Source organism: Ovis aries, chromosome 15 (genome assembly GCF_016772045.2).
Source record: "Ovis aries strain OAR_USU_Benz2616 breed Rambouillet chromosome 15, ARS-UI_Ramb_v3.0, whole genome shotgun sequence".
In the NCBI taxonomy this organism is placed as follows: Eukaryota; Metazoa; Chordata; class Mammalia; order Artiodactyla; family Bovidae; genus Ovis; species Ovis aries.
This window is the reverse complement of record NC_056068.1, coordinates 76,931,613-76,949,825: the sequence shown is the minus strand read 5'-3', so window position 1 is coordinate 76,949,825 and position 18,213 is coordinate 76,931,613. Positions and strand designations below refer to the sequence as shown.

At 42.7% G+C, this 18,213-nt stretch overlaps 2 protein-coding genes across 2 annotated transcripts; both read right to left on the bottom strand.

Annotated features, from left to right (window-relative positions):
- Positions 1-240: 240 nt before the first annotated feature.
- Positions 241-1,170, bottom strand: LOC114118306 (olfactory receptor 4X2-like). Its single transcript, XM_027979054.2, has one exon. The coding sequence runs from the start codon at positions 1,168-1,170 to the stop codon at positions 241-243; it is 930 nt and encodes a 309-aa protein (XP_027834855.2).
- A 6,083-nt stretch (positions 1,171-7,253) lies between these two features.
- On the bottom strand, positions 7,254-8,186 carry LOC101122813 (olfactory receptor 4B1-like). The gene has a single exon (XM_027979891.2). It carries the CDS (start codon positions 8,184-8,186, stop codon positions 7,254-7,256), a length of 933 nt encoding a protein of 310 aa, XP_027835692.2.
- Between the last annotated feature and the right edge of the window lie 10,027 nt (positions 8,187-18,213).

Genomic DNA, 18,213 nt, shown 5'->3' with positions numbered 1-18,213 from the left:
GAGTTGGTGATGGACAGGGATGTCTGGCGTGCTGCAATTCATGGAGTCACAAAGAGTCGGACATGCCTCAGCGACTGAACTGAACTGAAGAGAAAATATATAGTAAGTGATTATAGTGAAGTTGATGGAGAATAACTCTAAAATTAACAAGTCCTGGAAACTTGTCCTTCATCTCATTCTGCCCCTTCAGTTTGGACAGAGCATCACCTAAACCCAAGGATCAACACCAAGGCTCAGCCTCTACCTCTCTTCTACTTTCACTGCTCTGATCCACAGCCTCTTCACGGCCTTCTTCACTTCAGCATTTCTCAGGGAGTAGATGACAGGGTTGAGCAGTGGGGTGATCACCGTGTAGAACACGGCCACCATCTTGTCCACAGACAGGGTGGTAGAGGGTCTCAGATAGATGAAGATGCAGGGCCCAAAGAACAAGGTGACCACAGTGATGTGGGCCCCACAGGTGGACAGGGCCTTGCGCCGCCCCGCGGAGCTCCGGGTCCTCAGATGGAGCAAGATGACCACATAGGAGGATAAGAGGACCACAAAGCTGATCACAGACAGGGTCCCCCCATTGGCAACGATCAGAAGGCCAATGAGGACGGTGTCAGAGCAGGCAAGTTTGAGCAGGGGAAGCACGTCGCAGAAATAGTGGTCGATCACATTGGGGCCACAGAAGGGCAAGCGGAAGACAAGAAGGATTTGGGCCAAGGAATGCACAAAGCCCCCCACCCATGCTGCACCCACCAGGACGGCACACGCCTGCCGGTTCATGATGGTGGTGTAGTTGAGGGGCTTGCAGATGGCCACGTAGCGGTCATAGGCCATCACAGTGAGCAGGAAAATCTCAGTGCCAGCAAAGAAGTGGAGAAAGGAAAGCTGTGTCATGCAGCCCCACAGAGGGATGGCTTTCCTCTCAGCCAGCAGATCTGAGATGAGTCTGGGGGCTGTGGTCGAGGCGTAGCAGATCTCCACAAAGGACAGGTAGCTCAGGAAGAAGTACATGGGGGAGCCAAGGCTTCTGCTGCTCATGACAGTGAGGACAATGAGGAAATTCCCCAGCACAATGGCTGTGTACAGGAGCAGAAATATCACAAAGCAGGCTTTCTGCACCTCTGGATTGGAAGAAAGTCCCAGGAAAATGAATTCTGTCACATTGTGCACGTGAGCCATGAGGTAGCCACCAGGAGGCAGTAACTTGGAAGGGTGATCTGAAATGATACACCTTCCTTAAGGCGTGAATTATATAATAGTCCCTTGCGTACCTGAAATGCTACCATTCAAACTCTGCAAACTTGGAACCTTCTCAGAAATAGGAAATCCATCTCTGCAATCCACAGACCCTTGCAGTCGGTGACACTCTTCTCTTAGGACATTTTGGAAATACAGCACTTTGAACACTGAATTGTAATTGTGCTATGTGACCATCTGGCCCACCAAACTGTGGACTTTCTGGAGCAGAGATTATGTCTTGCTACCACTGCATCTCCAGTGCTAACTGAAGCACCTGCATAAAACCACACTCAGTGAACGTCCTTAGGATGGGGAACAGTGCCTATAGATCACCCCGGCCTTCTTAGCAGAGTATTTGGTACACCACAGAAGTTCAGAAAATACTGAAAGGACAAAGGTCACCAAGGACCAAGGCCACAGCTTTCCATCCCTGAATCCCATGTCTAGCAGAGTGCTTATTTCAGGCAAAGCCCAGACCAATGTGAGAGCACTCAGCATTCCCTTTACTTTCAAAGTGGAATGATAATCTTCACATGCTCACAAAACAAAACTCACCCCACTGTTTCTGGGACTTTGCTGTCTCGCCACTGTTCCTTTCATCTGTTCTGATCCCAGAGAGCAAAATAGTGCCCTGAGAACATCCATTACCTCGTGAAGGTTTCCCAATTACTCAGTCTCCAAGCATTAAGGCCAAGTTATGCACCAGAGCTCATACATCTCAGGAGTTGCCAGATGGAGGATCCACTCTCCCTGCAGCCTTAGGAATGCTGAGACTAAGCCAGTAAGTCTATTCCACCTGATTAAAAACAAGAACACAGTAGACTTGCCTCTCAGATGTTCCTCAGAGAAATAAGAATTCTGGCAGCTCAGCCTTGAGTTCACTCTGCTGAGAGATACTGGGGGTGGAGAAGGGTGCGTTATGATCAAATGAGAGAAGACTGGTCCCCAGAGAGCCATGCCTTTCCCCTTCCTCATCAGGCACCTACCTCATGGGAAGCGGGACCTGGATACCAACCTCTCAAACTTTCTTGTAGGTAACATAACTTCAGAAATCAATAGGGAATATATTAAATTAATTTTACCCAGTGTTCACAGAGCACTTAGGCTATGGGGCTCTATGCTGTTCTGAGGGCAATTAGATCCAGCTCTTGCTTATCATGAACTCAATTATGTGGTTTTACATATGACACCATCCCAAGGATGGGTTCAAGGAATTATGGACCACAAACATCAGAAACTGAGCCAGCCCTTCTCCCGGCCTTTGGTGTGGATGACGTGAGGCTACAGAACAGTGGTTCTCAACCATGGGTGATTTTGCCCCCAAGAGGATATGTGGCAACATCTAGAGACTTTTTTTTATTATTTTTATTTTTACTTTATTTTGCTTTACAATACTGTATTGGCTTTGCCATACATTGACATGAATCCACCACGGGTGTGTACATGAGTTCCCAATCCTGAACCCTCTCCCACCTCCACCCCATATCATCTCTCTGGATCATCCCTGTGCACCAGCCCCAAGCATCCTGTATCCTGTATCAAACATAGACTGGCAATTCGTTTCTTACATGATAGTATACATGTTTCAATGCCATTCTCCCAAATCATCCCACCCTTTCCCTCTCCCACAGAATCTAAAAATCCATTCTATACATCTGTGTCTCTTTTGCTGTCTTGCATAGAGGGTAATCATTACCATCTTTCTAAATTCCATATATATGTGTTAGTATACAGTATTGGTGTTTTTCTTTCTGGCTTACTTCACTCTGTATAATAGGCTCCAGTTTCATCCACCTCATTAGAACTGATTCTAATGTATTCTTTTTAATGGCTGCGTAATACTCCATTGTGTATATGTACCACAGCTTTCTTATCCATTCATCTGCTGATGGACATCTAGGTTGTTTCCATGTCCTGGCTATTATAAACAGTGCTGCAATGAACATTGGGGTACACGTGTCTCTTTCAATTCTGGTTTCCTCGGTGCATATGCCCATTTTTAAACTTTCATTTCCTACCTGTGTGGGAAGGCGGTGTTACTGGCACTTACTGGAGTTGACTCTTTGGAAAAGACTCTGATGCTGGGAGGGATTGGGGGCAGGAGGAGAAGGGTACGACAGAGGATGAGATGGCTGGATGGCATCACTGACTCGATGGAAGTGAGTCTGAGTGAAATGTGGGAGTTGGTGATGGACAGGGAGGCCTGGCGTGCTGTGATTCATGGGGTCGCAAAGAGTCAGACATGACTGAGCAACTGAACTGAACTGAACTGGAAAGAGGCCAGAGATGCTAACACCCTACAATGCGGAAGACAGCCCCTACCACCACAGCAAGGGTTATCTGAGTCAAAATCACAATGCAACTGCTGTTGAGATGCCCTGCTCAGAAGGAAACAAAACATTTCCAAACTGATCTTTATCAATATTAAACTGGATGTTGGTTTGAAAACACTACATGTGAGTTTATTACTCTGCTTTGGCCTCATCTTTATTAAATTTTCTGTCATTAATAGTTTTTATAACATGTATACTATTATGAATCAGCATGCTCTGCTGATGTCCTAACACTTTGTAAGATCAGCATCTGTCATTAATTTAGCCTGATTAAAATTAAAGCTGAAACAAAATGCCAAGTTTCAACTAGTGATTAAGAGACTGTTATGACCATATTTTTTTAAATTATTTTACAGGTTTTAACATAAGATGTCATGTAAAAAACCCAAACAAACTTTTTGGCCAACCCAATAATTGCTTTTGATAGTGCAAACTCTGAATTAACCATTATCATTTTTTTCATTATCTATTATATTTAAAAAAAAACATTTAGGAAGAACATTAACAAATAATTACATAAAAGCTCAAAATATTTAAGAAAATCTACATTTATTCTGTACATCTCATCACTAAGCTTCTGTGGAAGGCTGTAAGTCAAAATCTTTTCTCTGTTGAAGGATTCAGTTTAATACATCTAAGGAAGATGAGTTTTTAACATGAGTCTATGAACGTGCATTACAGGAAAATACAGTTGTTAAAATGTTTGTGGTATGAGACTATTTGCTCACCTAAAGTTGTACATTTTCAAGAAAGGCTGATGTTATTTTCTAACCTGGTGAAGATTAACCCTCTTACTATGGCCACACTTGCCTAGCTCTGATTAAACTCCACCATTATATGAAAAGTACAGATTCTTTAAGAATTAGGGATAGTTCTACACAACTTTTGCCTTAAGAAAAGCCATTTTGCAAATTCAAATGAAGATGTGAATTGGTCAGCTCTCCCTTTTGATGTTTATGCCACTACTTACTGTTCCAGGCTCCTTTGCACCTAGGGATAGATATATAACCTAGTTCCGCTCAATAGGAACAAAATAAGAATTGTTCTGGAAAAGTCCTTGGAACTGTTTTCTGAAATGAAATGAAAACCCCTCCCTTCTTACATGTGAGCATGTAATACCGAGAGCTGCTTTAGCCATCTTGCAGCCATGAGGGGCCAGCCAAGAGAACTGAAGGGGCTTGGGCATCGTGGGAACAACAAAACAACCCTGGGACCACTGACCTCCCAACTTCTTGTTGAGTGAGCAATAAACATTACTATGGCTTAAGCCAGGGGCTGGTAAACATGTTCAGTAAAGTGCTACGTAGAAAATATACAGGCTTTGCAAGCAGCGTCATGAATGTAGACAATGAGCTTATAGTTACCCAGAGACAATGAGGGGTGGAACAGATTGGGAGATTGGGACTGACGTATACGCACTGCTCTACACAAAACAGGTAACTTGTGAGAACCTACTGTTTAGCATAGAGAACCCTACTCACTGATCTGTGACGACCTAAATGAGAAGGAAATCTAAAAAAGCAGGCACATATGTATACACAGGACTGATTTGCTTTGCTGCACAGCAGAAACTGACATTATAAAGCAGTTTGCTCCAATAAAAACTAATTTATAAATAAATAAGAATTTCATATGTAAAAAAAGAAAATATATAGGCTTTCCGGATCACACAGTCTCTGTCATAATTATGCAACCATGCCACTCCAACACAAAAGCTGCCATAGATAAAAAGAGTAAAATAATGGGGCATGACTGTAATCCAGTAAAACTTATTTGTAGGCAATAAAGCTTAAATTTCATTCAATTTTTATGTGTCACAAAATATTATTTTACTTTAATTTTTCAACCATTTGAAAATGTAAAGCCTTTCTTGGCTCACAGGTCATACAAAAACAGGCAACGTGCACGACTGAGTGACTAGCACTCACTCACACAAGCACATAACTCAGTGCACAGACAACAACTGTCTAGAAAGAAAGGGTCTTGTAAAATTATCTGGATGAAGATATGAATGGTTGTATATTTATGGCTGAGTCTTTGCTGTACACCTGAAACTATCACAACATCGTTAATCTGCTTTACTCCTATACAAAATTACAAGTTTGAAAACAAAAAGATATGCATGGTTGCATGCCTGCTCAGTTGCCGTCATGTCCGACTCTGCAACCCCATGAACTGTAGCCTGCCAGGTTTCTCTGTCCATAGGATATCCACGCAAGAAACTGGAGCAGGCTGACATTTCTTCCTCCAGGGGATGTTCCCGATCCAGGGATCAAACCCTCCTCTTCTGTGTCTCCTGCCTTGTCAGGCAGAGTCTTTACCACTGAGCCACGTGGGAAACCCATGTGAATGATTAACCACAGCTTTATTATATTTCACCTTCCACAGACCTGTCCATTCTAACAACTTCCTACTTCCACAAACAAAGCTCCTACTGAGGAATTTGAGGCATTGGATTCGGGTTAATAAAGGGGGAAAACTAAAATTAAGGTGTTTTTTTTTTTTTAAGAAATAGACAACTTTAACAGGGTTGATATTTGAGAAGATGCATTCCTAAAAAATTGCCTTCTTGTTTTTTTCCATTTAAAAAACATCGGAGAGAAAAACCTTCTCCTATGGTAGAATTATATATACAGTTGTCAAGAGCTGATAAGATGATTCTTGCTAAGTGAACTTCTTTGAAAAACTTAATTGATCAAGTTTATACATACTGGCTTGAAAAGCCATCTATAACAGTATATGAAAGGATGAGACAGATGTGCTGAGTGCAGCTGTCACAGAGATGGGAGATATTTAAATATTTTCCCTTACTAGGAAAGATGAAATAGTTATGTTCATAGTAATGGTTTTTCAGTTTTTAACATTATTAAATTGTTTATTTTGTACTGGGGTATAGTTGATTAACAAACAATGTTGTAATAGTTTCAGGTGGACAGTGAAGCGACTCAGCCATAGGTATACATGTATCTGTTCTTCCCCAAATGCCCCTTCCATCCAGGCTGCCACATAACATTGAGCAGAGCTGCAGGTGATCTACAGTAAGCCATTGTTGATTATCCATTTTAAATATAGCACTTAGTACATGCCCATCCCAAACTCCCTGTGCACGCTGAGTCATTTCAGTTGAGTCCGACCCTTTGGAACCCTATGGACCACAGCCCACCAGGCTCCTCTATCCATCGGATTCTCCAGGCAATAATACTGGAGTGGGTTCCCATTGCCTTCTCTGCCACACTCCCTAGCTAGACCTAAAATGAAGTATTGATAGAAAAGCCTTCCAGGGATTCCCACAAGAGCACATTGATGGAGGGTAAGAATAAAACATAAACTTATGTCTCCCACTACCGCAATCTTTCCACACATCACAGCACGCTAACACTGAGAAGTAAAGTAAATGAACCCAGGGTTCGCAGGTAGAAGGTGACAGAGTGGGAATTCCAATCCAGTGATCCCTCCCTAGAGTCTATGCCCTGTATACTATTGAACATGAAGAAAGACAGCAATGCAGCTCAATTTTCAACTTTCTCCAAAATACAGAGGGCTATGAAAGGCATCTGATTTATTTTATGGAATATAAAGCCTTCACCTAAAATACAACCAAAAAAAAGTGAATAGGTGAGCTTTTGCTCTGTCCCTCACAGTTCACTAAAATCAAACTTTTATTTAGTCACCATATGCATGCTCAGCTGTTTAAGGTTCCACCCCTGAGTTTACTTTCCTGCCCCACAGCCTCCTCAAGGCAACTTTCACCTCTGCATTTCTGAGTGTGTAGATGATGGGGTTCAGCATGGGGGTGACCACCGTGTAGAACACGGCCACCAGCTTGTCCTCAGTGAAGGTGGAGGGGGGCCGCATGTAGAGGAAGATGGCGGGTCCAAAGAACAAGACGACCACCATGACATGAGAGGCACAGGTGGAGAGGGCTTTGCGTCTCCCCTCTGCTGAATGGTTCCTCAAGTTGACCAGGATGACAATGTAGGAGGACACCAAGAGGAGGAAGGAGAAGACGGAGATTAATCCACTGTTGGCCAACACAATGACCCCCTCCACAGAGGTGTCAGTGCAGGCAAGCTTGAACAAGGGATGGAGGTCACAGAAGTAGTGGTCAATCACGTTGGGACCGCAGAAGGGCAACTGGACAGTGACGAGGATCTGCACCATGGAGTGAATTATGCCCCCCAGCCAGGAAGCAGCCACCAGACGGTGGCACACAGGCAGGCTCATGATGGTTGTGTAGTGAAGGGGCTTGCAGATGGCCACGTAGCGGTCATAGGCCATCACCGTGAGCAGGAAGATCTCAGCAACTCCAAACAAGTGGAAGAAGAATATCTGAGCCACACAGCCCTCCAGGGAGATGGTCTTAATCTTGGAGAATAAGTCTGTGATGAATTTAGGGACAACAGTGGAGGAGTAACTGATCTCCACCAGCGACAGGTGACTAAGGAAGAAGTACATGGGGGAACGCAGGCTCTTACTGACTCTCACCGTCAGAACAATGAGGCCATTGCCCACCACCGTGGCCAAGTACACGGGCAGGAACACCACAAAGCACGCTCTCTGCACCTCTGGATCCTGGAAAAGACCGCTGATAATTAACTCAGTCACGTTATTGGTCCTCGCCATGGAATCCTTTCAGGCGTGCTGGATAAGAGCTACTGAGAGCCCTGTAATGAAATGAACACTGGTCATAATGAATTCACTCCATATATAGCATGTTGGGCAGTGCAAACAACATTATAATACACTTACTATGATATCACTCAATTAGCCAGTATGAACGTATTAAGCATTAACAGTTTATATATCAGAAAATTAAGGCTCAGAGAATTGGCTGTTTACCCAAGATCTCACAGAAAGTAGTGAATTCTGGGACTCAGAACCAGACTTTCTGACTGTAGCCACAATTCGTTTTAGTCCATTATAAGATATTCTGAATTTAGGGAATCATTTACGTTCAGAGATTATAGTTTTACTATCCTTTTGCATTTTTTAGTGTTTTTTACTTCATTGCATTTGAACGCTCTCTCCTATCGGGGAATTTTCATGAGACATTTCTGTTCTTAACTTCCTTTTTCCCTTATCGCTGCCTCAGGGAATCATCTTCCCACTGGTATTTCTACCTTTTTCCAAAACGTCTCTGCCCTGATTTCTGCACTCCTTTCCGCCAGTCCTCAGACTATTCAGGTCAGATTCCTTCTCCAGTCTTGCATCTTCAATAACTATGTTCTTATGACAGATGCTCAAACACATTGGAGATAATTCAGCCCACCAGCTTGTCACCATCACTGCACTATTACCTTCAAATCCCGTGCCCCTCTGCTCAAACCACTGACAGACCGTGAACTCACAGAGCTTGTCCTCAGGTAGCACTGTTACGGGTGGCCAGCCTGCTTATTCTTTTTCCAGGTTAGTAGAGAATTTCTCTATGCGTTACATCCCTGGAACATACTTACTGACACCCCTTACACATCTATACAACCCCAAACTAGAGGGAAGAAATACAGATCATGATACCACCTCAAGCCAACAATGTCACGTAATTCAAAAAAATATCTTCCAGATTAAGCTAACCAACTAGGACTTTTTTCACCACATAAAGTCCATGAGACGTAAGAATGAAATAGTATTAATACTTTGAATTTCTAAGTTTTATCCCATTATCTTTCCCCTTATCTCCAGGAGTTGGTGATGGACAGGGAGGCCTGGCATGCTGCAGTCCATGGGGTTGCAAAGTGTCCGACATGACTGAGCAAGTGAACTGAATTGAGCTATCTCTGATTTTATACTAAAACTTTCAAAGACTATAGCTTTGGACAGATACAAATGAACGTATTTACAAAACAGAAAAAGAAATAAAAATAGGGGGAAAAAAGAAAAGAAAAGAATAAAAGATGGAAAGGCTTCAACCCCAGGGATGCAAGCAACCATGGAAACATTTCCACTCACCACGATTCCAAACTTTTCCCATACAGGACTCTGTTTCTTAGGCTGCCATGTTAGGTTTGAACAGATTTTCTATTTCTTGAGGTCTGTTCATTTAGATAGTAATTCAGTACTGTTGTAGACATCTACTCTAGTGTTGGGGGTGTGGGGAATATTATTTTTGTAAAGGGTTTAGGAACATATGGTTCACTTTAAAAGAGCAGAAATTCTGTCTCATCAATTTATTTACACTAAGGGAAAGCATGTTGGTTGCTTACACGCCTTGGTCTTGTTAGGATCTTTCCTTTATATTTGTTGGCTTTTACAATTTTGACTTGAATTGTCATGAAAGAACTATTATCTTATGCTCCAAATCTTAATCAGCCTTTGAAATGTACACCTCTCAGGGCTGTTAGTAAACACAGATTTTCGCTTGTTTGCAAAAACAAGAAAGAAATATACCTTTGAAGGACTGAAAAAGAAAACCTCAACAGCAAGGAGCAGAACAACAAAAGAACAAAACCCAAAGGTCAGTGATTTGGACTGATGGAAACAAATCAATATGTGTCAGAATTTCTCAGGTAAGGACATAAGCCGAGGTTAAGACTGTACGAAGTTACTGAACTTGAAAAATTATAGAAACTAGTGTTCTGGAGCAAGGAAAAGACTAGAGAAAGAGGTCATGACTTCTGAGAGAGTCAAAGAAATGACTGAGGTGACTCTGAGACACACTAAAAATAAATGCTCATAACAAAACCAATACAATATTTTAAAGTAATTGACCTCCAATTAAAATAAATAAATTTATATTTCTTTAAAAAAAGCATATATTCTATTTTTGGGACTTCCCTGGTGGCTCAGACAGTAAGAATCTGTCTGCAATGCAAGAAACCCGGGTCTGATCCCTGGGTCAGGAAGATCCGCTAGAGAACAGAATGGCAACCCACTCCAGTATTCTTGTCTAGAGAGTTCCATGGACAGAGGACCCTGGCAGACTATAGGCAGACTGAGTCACAATGACTCAGACACAACCGAGCAACTTCACAACAACAATAAAATAAATGCTCATGAAACATAAACACTGTTTTTAACAAAAATAAAAGATTGGTACTTGGAGAGCTGGCATGGGTGAAAAAAATAAACAAGTTTCATATTAAGTCGTAGACGTGGAGATCAAAACAACCACTCTGAGAACAAATAGTATGCATCCAACGCACACCCCTCTGTTCCTACAATTAATATTCCATGAAGACAGGAGTTAAGTCTACAAGAGCCGGAAGTCGTGCTGTGCTGGATTCAGTTCAGACCAGCTCAGGAGAATCTGTCACAGGCGTCTCTTTCAACTCCACACATCACATTGGTAGCTTGAAATCAGCCATGGTGGGAGCACCTTGGAAATCAGGAAATGATACAAATCAGGGCTGTTTACTTAGGAGAGCCAGTTATTAACTACTCACCAGCACACCACTAATAGGAGGCTGGGGAAGAGCCTTTCCGCTACATTCCTGATGTTTGCTCCACACAGAGGAAGTTACAGCGACTAAACTCCTGGCACCACGCTGCCCCAGCAGAGATGGAGTAAATTGGGAAGCAGAGATTAGGCATGCCCTCTCCTCCTTTTCTTGGAGTGAGGTGCTGCGGAGAGAACACTCTCTACACGCCCTGGGGCAAGTTCTGTATCAGTGAGGTAGAGACAGACAGCTCTGTAGGGTAGGTCCCATCTGTGTCTGCATCAGTCACTCAGTCATGTCTGACTCTTTGCAAGCCCGTGGACTGTAGCCCACCAGGCTCCTCTGTCCATGGAATTCCCAGAGAGTATGAAATGGCAACCTACTCCAGCATTCTTGCCTGGAGAATTCCATGGACAGAGCAGTGGTGCCCTTCTGATAAAAGTCCCGAGTATATTTACTTGCCATGAATGGATGTGAAGCTTTACCGAATTCTGAGACTAGGGTTTAGCAAAGCCACTTGGAGCAGATTATACACCACAATCTTCATTATCATCTTTTCCTGATGATATCTTTGATCCTAAACAAAGATAATGTTCCTTCCCTTCAAAATGCCTTGTTCTTTTAATTTAGAAATTAATTCACCATTCACATAGAAAGAGATATGTTAAGTTTCTTCAAACCAAATGATATCTTTTCTCAGAGAGAAAAAAAATATTTATTAAAAAAATATATGCTATACCAACATAAATATCCACCAAATCTGCAGTGGGATTATCTGTCTGCCTGAATGGGAATCAGAACAATATAATTTCTTGGAAGGAAAATAAAAATAATAGGAATTTCCCTTTGTAGAAGCAAAGAAGTTTTGCCATTCAACAAAGAAGAAAGAAGCTACCTACTAGAGAGCTAAAATTCCAGGAAGGTGGATGCTGCAGAGAAGTTGTGTTGGTGGTCATGCCAAACAAAAGCAGTATTGCTAAACACATCACAGTGTGGTGGGATTTCCAATACAGGCACCAGGGACCCCAAATCATTAAAAATCCCTGGCACAATCTCCCACCTTGGAAAATCAAGCAGCTCAATGGTTGAAAGAGAAGACTGTGATTCTCAAGAATCACCATTACTACATTCACACTCACAAACCCAAGAAAATGATTTGGACAGAGATTAGGGTTGGAGAAGGAAATGGCAACCCACTCCAGTATTCTTGCCTGGAAAATCCCACGGATGGAGGAGCCTGCTAGGCTACAGTCCATGGGGGTGCAAAGAGCGAGTTCACTTAGGGTTGAATCCATGGACAGAGGAGCCTTGTGGGGCTACAATCCATGGGGTCACAAAGAATCTGACACAACTGAGTGACTGAGCCCACCAGGTTAAAGCTAATAAGACTAAACTACAGAATAACAGGAGACCTATAGCAAGTGTGACCTGGAAGATACCTGGAGGCATCATCAGTCTCCAGGATGCCCAGGCTTGTCGCTGTGGAATCCTATGTGATCCATGCCTCCCTTTCATTCCCGTACCCAGTCAGTCACCACATCCCATTCATTTTGTCTTTGATCACCTCTCCCACGGGCCGTTATTTTTCCCATCCTTCCTCCTACCACTGTCTCTACTGCTGTCAGCTGATACCAAGATTATCGGAGCTTCTCAGCCTCCAGATGCTCCCACTCCATCCATCCTGCAGACTACAACCAGAAAATGGTTCCTTGGACCCTTCTTTCCTCAGATCCTCCACTGGCTGGGAATGAGTGGGGAAAACCTACGCTCCCCTGCTCACTTTTAAAGACTTGAACAGATTGAGCCACCTCAACCATCACCCTCCTACCCACTAAACTTCAACTCACCTCTATTCAACTCAGAGTCCTCTCCTCCTCACGCAAGCCCACCCTGATAATCCCCACCACAGAGCCCTCCTACACCAGAAATGACCTCTCCTTTTCCCTTCCAATTCGACCCCCCTTCCAACCCAGTCCTGTTTGTTCAATGATGCTTGCCTTTAAAGACTCCTCCAACCACCTGTGTTTTCTCTTCTTTAGGCACTATAAATCCTTTGGTGATTATCCTTAAATGTAAATATTGTTATGATACTTCTCTACCTAAAATCTAGCAACAGCCCCCCATTGCCCATGGCATAAAATATAATATTCTCATTATGAATTCTGGGTCCTTCTTGAACTGATCATTGCCCACGTTTGCATCCTTGTTTTTTCATTACCCAATTGAATATTATACAGGTACTTCTTAATACAAAGTTTCTTTTCTCTATCTTTATGTTTAGCATTCCTACTTTAGAGATAAATAACCTCATTACTACAGGAGTAATACAGTCTTTTCTTTGGTCTCTCACAGCATTTTATCATACGTCTTTTAAATCATTTCATAATTTATAGCTTCTGAGTCTATACAGACTATCATATATTATGATGACGTTCAAAATTTTCTCCTTACTATTCTTCAGTCTTTATCATCAACTGCAGTTTTGGTTAATAATTATAGCTAGCATTGCAATAGTACTTGCCATTTGCTATACAAACATTAATTCATTTCATTCTCACAACAGGCCTGTAATATGGGTATTATTATAACCACTGCTTTTTTTATACAGATGAGGAAACAGAAGCACAGATAAGGAAATTAACTGACCATTCCCACCATCTCTCCCACTTGAGAAGACATACCTCCTTGTTCCCTGCAAAGCTGCCTCCCCAAGAAACATGGAAAGAAGGCGTGACCAGCATGTGAAAGCCTGAATCAACATTTGAGCATGTACATCAGGTAACCTGCTGGGCTGGGGGCCAGAGCCAGTGATAGACAGAAATGCAGACAGTAAAAGAGAGCTTCATGTGCCACTGGGACAGGTCTCGGAATGAAGTCACAGAACCTCCGTCTCAATCACATGGTTCTCACTTGATCATCCCAAATCACCTCACAGAATCACAAAACTGCAAAAGACTTACAAGTCACCAGATCTTATGTTACGTACATTTTACAAAAAACAAATGAATAAATTGATTCCTTGCCCTGTCCTCTCCCTGCAAAAAATCTTCAAAATCAACCACCTAATTAACAAACGAGGGACTTCCCTGGTTGTCCAGTGGTTAAAAGACTTCCCATGCAGGGGGGGCATGGGTTTGATCCCAGGTCAGGGAAGGTCCTACATGCTTGTGGCATAACCAAAAAAATAAATAAATAGTATGATCTTCCCTGGTCACTCAGACAGTAGCCTATAATGCAGGCAGACCTGGGTTCAATCCCTGGGTCAGGAAGATCCCCTAGAGAAGGAAATGGCAACCCACTCCACTACTCTTGCCTGGAAAATCCCATGGATGGAGGAGCCTGGCCAGCTACAGCCCATGCAGTCACAAAGAGTCGGTTTAACAAAAGAGGGAGTTCCCTGGTTGCCCAGTGGTTAAGACTTTCCATGCAGGGGGACATGGGTTTGATTCCTGGCCAGGGAAGTTCCCACATACCTGGGACATAACCAAAAAGAAATAAATAGTATGCAATTTATAAATTAACAAATGAGCATTTGTGGCTGAAAGAGAACTGATTGGCCCAATATCATATATATGGCTAGTCAGAAACTCTACAACTTACTTCCAGTCACATCACCTACCCTTAAGTCAGAGAATCTGGTGTGGTCCGTTCTGTCTTAGGGCAGGCAACTGGCTCAGATGGATCCCAAATGTATTCAAGTGCCTCCAATTCAGCATGAAGTTAGCTTCTGCTGGAATTGGCCATTACTTCAGGAAATGATCTGGTTTGGAGAAACTGGGAGGGGATGAAGCATTGAATTCCTCTCTGGGAATCCTGACAAGCAAGATGCTTTAACTAACATTAACACACTCAGATGATTTTCCCCTGAAGGCCCCCACTGAGCCAAGTTCGGGTCACACTCAGCTATGCCACTCTGAGAGTCGTGCTGAAAAGATATAGAGACCTTTCATTCTAACCTCCTTTGTTTATAGATAGGGCGACAGAGGATGAGCCATGTTAATTGGATCCTAAGGCACACGCCAGTTAGTTGCCAGGTTACTAACTTAGAAATCAGTGCTCTTTCAACACTAGGCCGCCTTCTGATGGGACTGTATGGTGGTTGCTACTGGACTCAAGATCAGATCTTGTCCCCAAGAGAAAAATCAGCAATATTCCTAGGACTTCTAGAAAACAAAGAAGGTCATGGCTAAGATGAATCAGCAAAAACAAAAAGGAAAATACAGAGGATTTGGATACGGATTAACATCTGGATTTATAAAATATAGAAGAAATACACATAAGCCCAGGAAGTAGCAACCCAGAGATTTTTAAGATCCTGCCTTTCCTGTAGACAAGCCTATCCACCCACTGAAAGTTCAAGGGCTGTGATTAAATGCTTAGATCCATGAACTATTTGAAATAATTTCAGCCACACATATAATCAAGGGAACAATTTCCCCATGGAATTTCCTTTCTCTGGGGTGAACTTTACCAAGTAAACTATGACTTCGGGAAAGATTCAAAATCACTTTCAATTAGCTTAGTGAGATTTCTATAAAGTTTTTGCACTCAAGAATGAGACAGTAAGAGAGGAAATTTGAAAGTAAGATGAAGGAAATTTTTTTTCCAGACTGAACTACTGAGAATTAACAGGAGAATAAACAGAGAAGAAAGAGGACTGGACAGGGAGCCAGGACCCCTGGGCACTAGTTGGGTTCAGGTGCTGATTAACTATCTAACTTAAGCCACGTCATCTCACCTTTTCACCTGTCACTCTCCCGTTTCCTCTTCTGTATAAAGTGACAGGATTGCACTAGGTCAACTCCAATGTACCTCCCAATTCTAACGTTCATGGATTCAAATCACTGAGTTCCCCCCATGCGTCAGGCTCATCAACGTCCGGAATGCAGTACATGCTCATTAAGCTTTATTGAATAAGTTATTAAATGTATCTGAAAATTCTGGAGTGAGTGAATAATTAGTAAATTATGTCACAATTGGATTCTGCAACATAACCAAGCTATCAAAATCATGTTTATAAAAAGTGCTTAATTACATGGGTAATAGATTCCCAGGTGGTTCAGTGGTAAAGAATCTGCGAGATGTAGGCTCAATCCCTGGGTGGGAAGATCCCCTGAAGGAGGAAATGGCAATCCATTCCAGTATTCTTGCGTAGAAAATTCCATGGACAGAGGAGCCTGGTGGGCTACAGCCCATAGGGTCACAAAGAGTCGGACATGACTGAGTGGCTGAGCATGCAATGGACTGTAATAGACTGCCTGAGGCCATAAGCCAGTCCTTCCATCCATCATCCTCTTCCCTTCTGGAACAGGGCAGAACCCTGATATTTAGCAGAACATAATTCTACACAGAAGAAAATATTTTAGTTTCCAATCTCCCCTGCAAATAAGGGTAATCATGTGACTAACTTCCATCAAATAATGTGAATGTAAAAGTACTATGTGGCACTTTTGAAAAATCTGAAAAGAAAGGAGTTCACTTGCCCCTTCGCCACACTCCTTCCCTGCTTCCTGGGAAGACAGATGAAATGTGAGAGCTATGTGGTCCAATATGGTACCCACTAGCCCCATGAAACGTTTCACCTTTAACTTATTAAAAATAAATACATTTTAAAATTCCATTCCTTGGTCTGGATAGCCACATTTCAGCTGCTCAGTTGTCCCTATCACATAGGACAACACAGCCAGAGAACGTCTCTGCTGCTGCTGCTAAGTCGCTCCAGTCGTGTCCGACTCTGTGCGACCCCAGAGACGGCAGCCCACCAGGCTCCCCCGTCCCTGGGATTCTCCAGGCAAGAACACTGGAGTGGGTTGCCATTTCCTTCTCCAATGCATGAAAGTGAAAAATGAAAGTGAAGTCACTCAGTCGTGTCCAACTCTTCGCGACCCCATGGACTGCAGCCCACCAGGCTCCTCCATCCATGGGATTTTCCAGGCAAGAGTACTGGAGTGGGGTGCCATTGCCTTCTCTGAGAACGTCTCTAGCACAGCATAAAAGTCTGCTGGACAGCGCTGGAACAGAGCACCAGCAGCCCTTCGAGGTGACGAGGCTACAGCTGCATGATTGAGGTGGCGGAGTCTAGATTTCTGATAATATTGTTCGACCTCAATAATCACGCTGGCTTGTCTGCCTCCGTAATTCCATCTTATAAGCGGCTCTGTTTTTCTGTTATATGCAGTTCAAGCTATACCCAAAAGGATACAAATAATAAGTGGGAAGAGAATACAAAATTGTATACACAGAGTAGTTTTCTGCCCTCTACACATTTTCCTTTGTACTATTATATTTATTGCCTACAGCTACAGCTGCAGCTAAGTCACTTCAGATGTGTTCCACTCTGTGCAACCCCATAGACGGTAGCCCACCAGGCTCCTCTGTCCATGGGATTCTCTAAGCAAGAACACTGGAGTGGGTGGCCATTTCCTTCTCCAATTTATTGCCTAAAAAATACATTTTCTTGGGGTTTTATTTTATGTTGTAACAGAACTGACAATTGAGAACCTAACCAGGAGGTCTCCAATGCTAAGTGTTATATCATTACACTTCTGTGAAGTAAGAAGGCATTTTAAACATTTTACAAATCTCTGCCTCTTAAAAAAATAAAATAAAATGTTTTCATTTATTCCTGTGTTTTTTCCAGTGAGACTAGGAAAAAAGTGATCAATTATCCCTCAATAGACCAACCAACTCTCAATCCTCAATAGATGAGATAATCCCTGAGAATTCTGACAGTTTAGTAGAAGTAGATATTATCTGCTCTTGCAATTTCCAATGACTCAAGTTCATTGCTAATGTCCTTTCTATAGATCTCAGGAGAAAATGAAACACCCACATGAGTAAGCAACTCCTATCACAGCCTGCAGATAACATCCTAGCCTGCTACATCAAGCACTGAGAGAAAGGGAGGGCAGCTCCTCTGAGTCTAGGTCTGGACCAAATGCTTTCAGTCCAGCTCAGTTCAGTTGCTCAGTCATGTCCAGCTCTTTGCGACCATCCTCCTCATCTTCACATTGAGTAGACTGAGGAAGAGGAGGAAGAGGGTTGGTCTTGCTGTCTCAGGCAGAGGCGGAAGGGGAGGCAGAAGAGGCGGATGCATTTGATGTAACTTTATGGAAATACATCATAACTTCTGACTTTTTGTTTTTCATTTCTGTAAAATTGTTTCTACGAAGTACTAATTCTTCTTCTACTATTTAGTTTCTGTGCCTGTTTCGTAGAAGGGTCTATGTTTAAAAAGAAGTCAAAATCAGCCCTTTCTAATTGGAACCCTTGTCCAG

What these genes read in the sequence shown, in the direction of transcription:
- LOC114118306 (XM_027979054.2), bottom strand. Translation starts at nt 1,170, where the DNA reads ATGGCTCACGTGCACAATGTGACAGAATTCATTTTCCTGGGACTTTCT.
- LOC101122813 (XM_027979891.2), bottom strand. Translation starts at nt 8,186, where the DNA reads ATGGCGAGGACCAATAACGTGACTGAGTTAATTATCAGCGGTCTTTTC.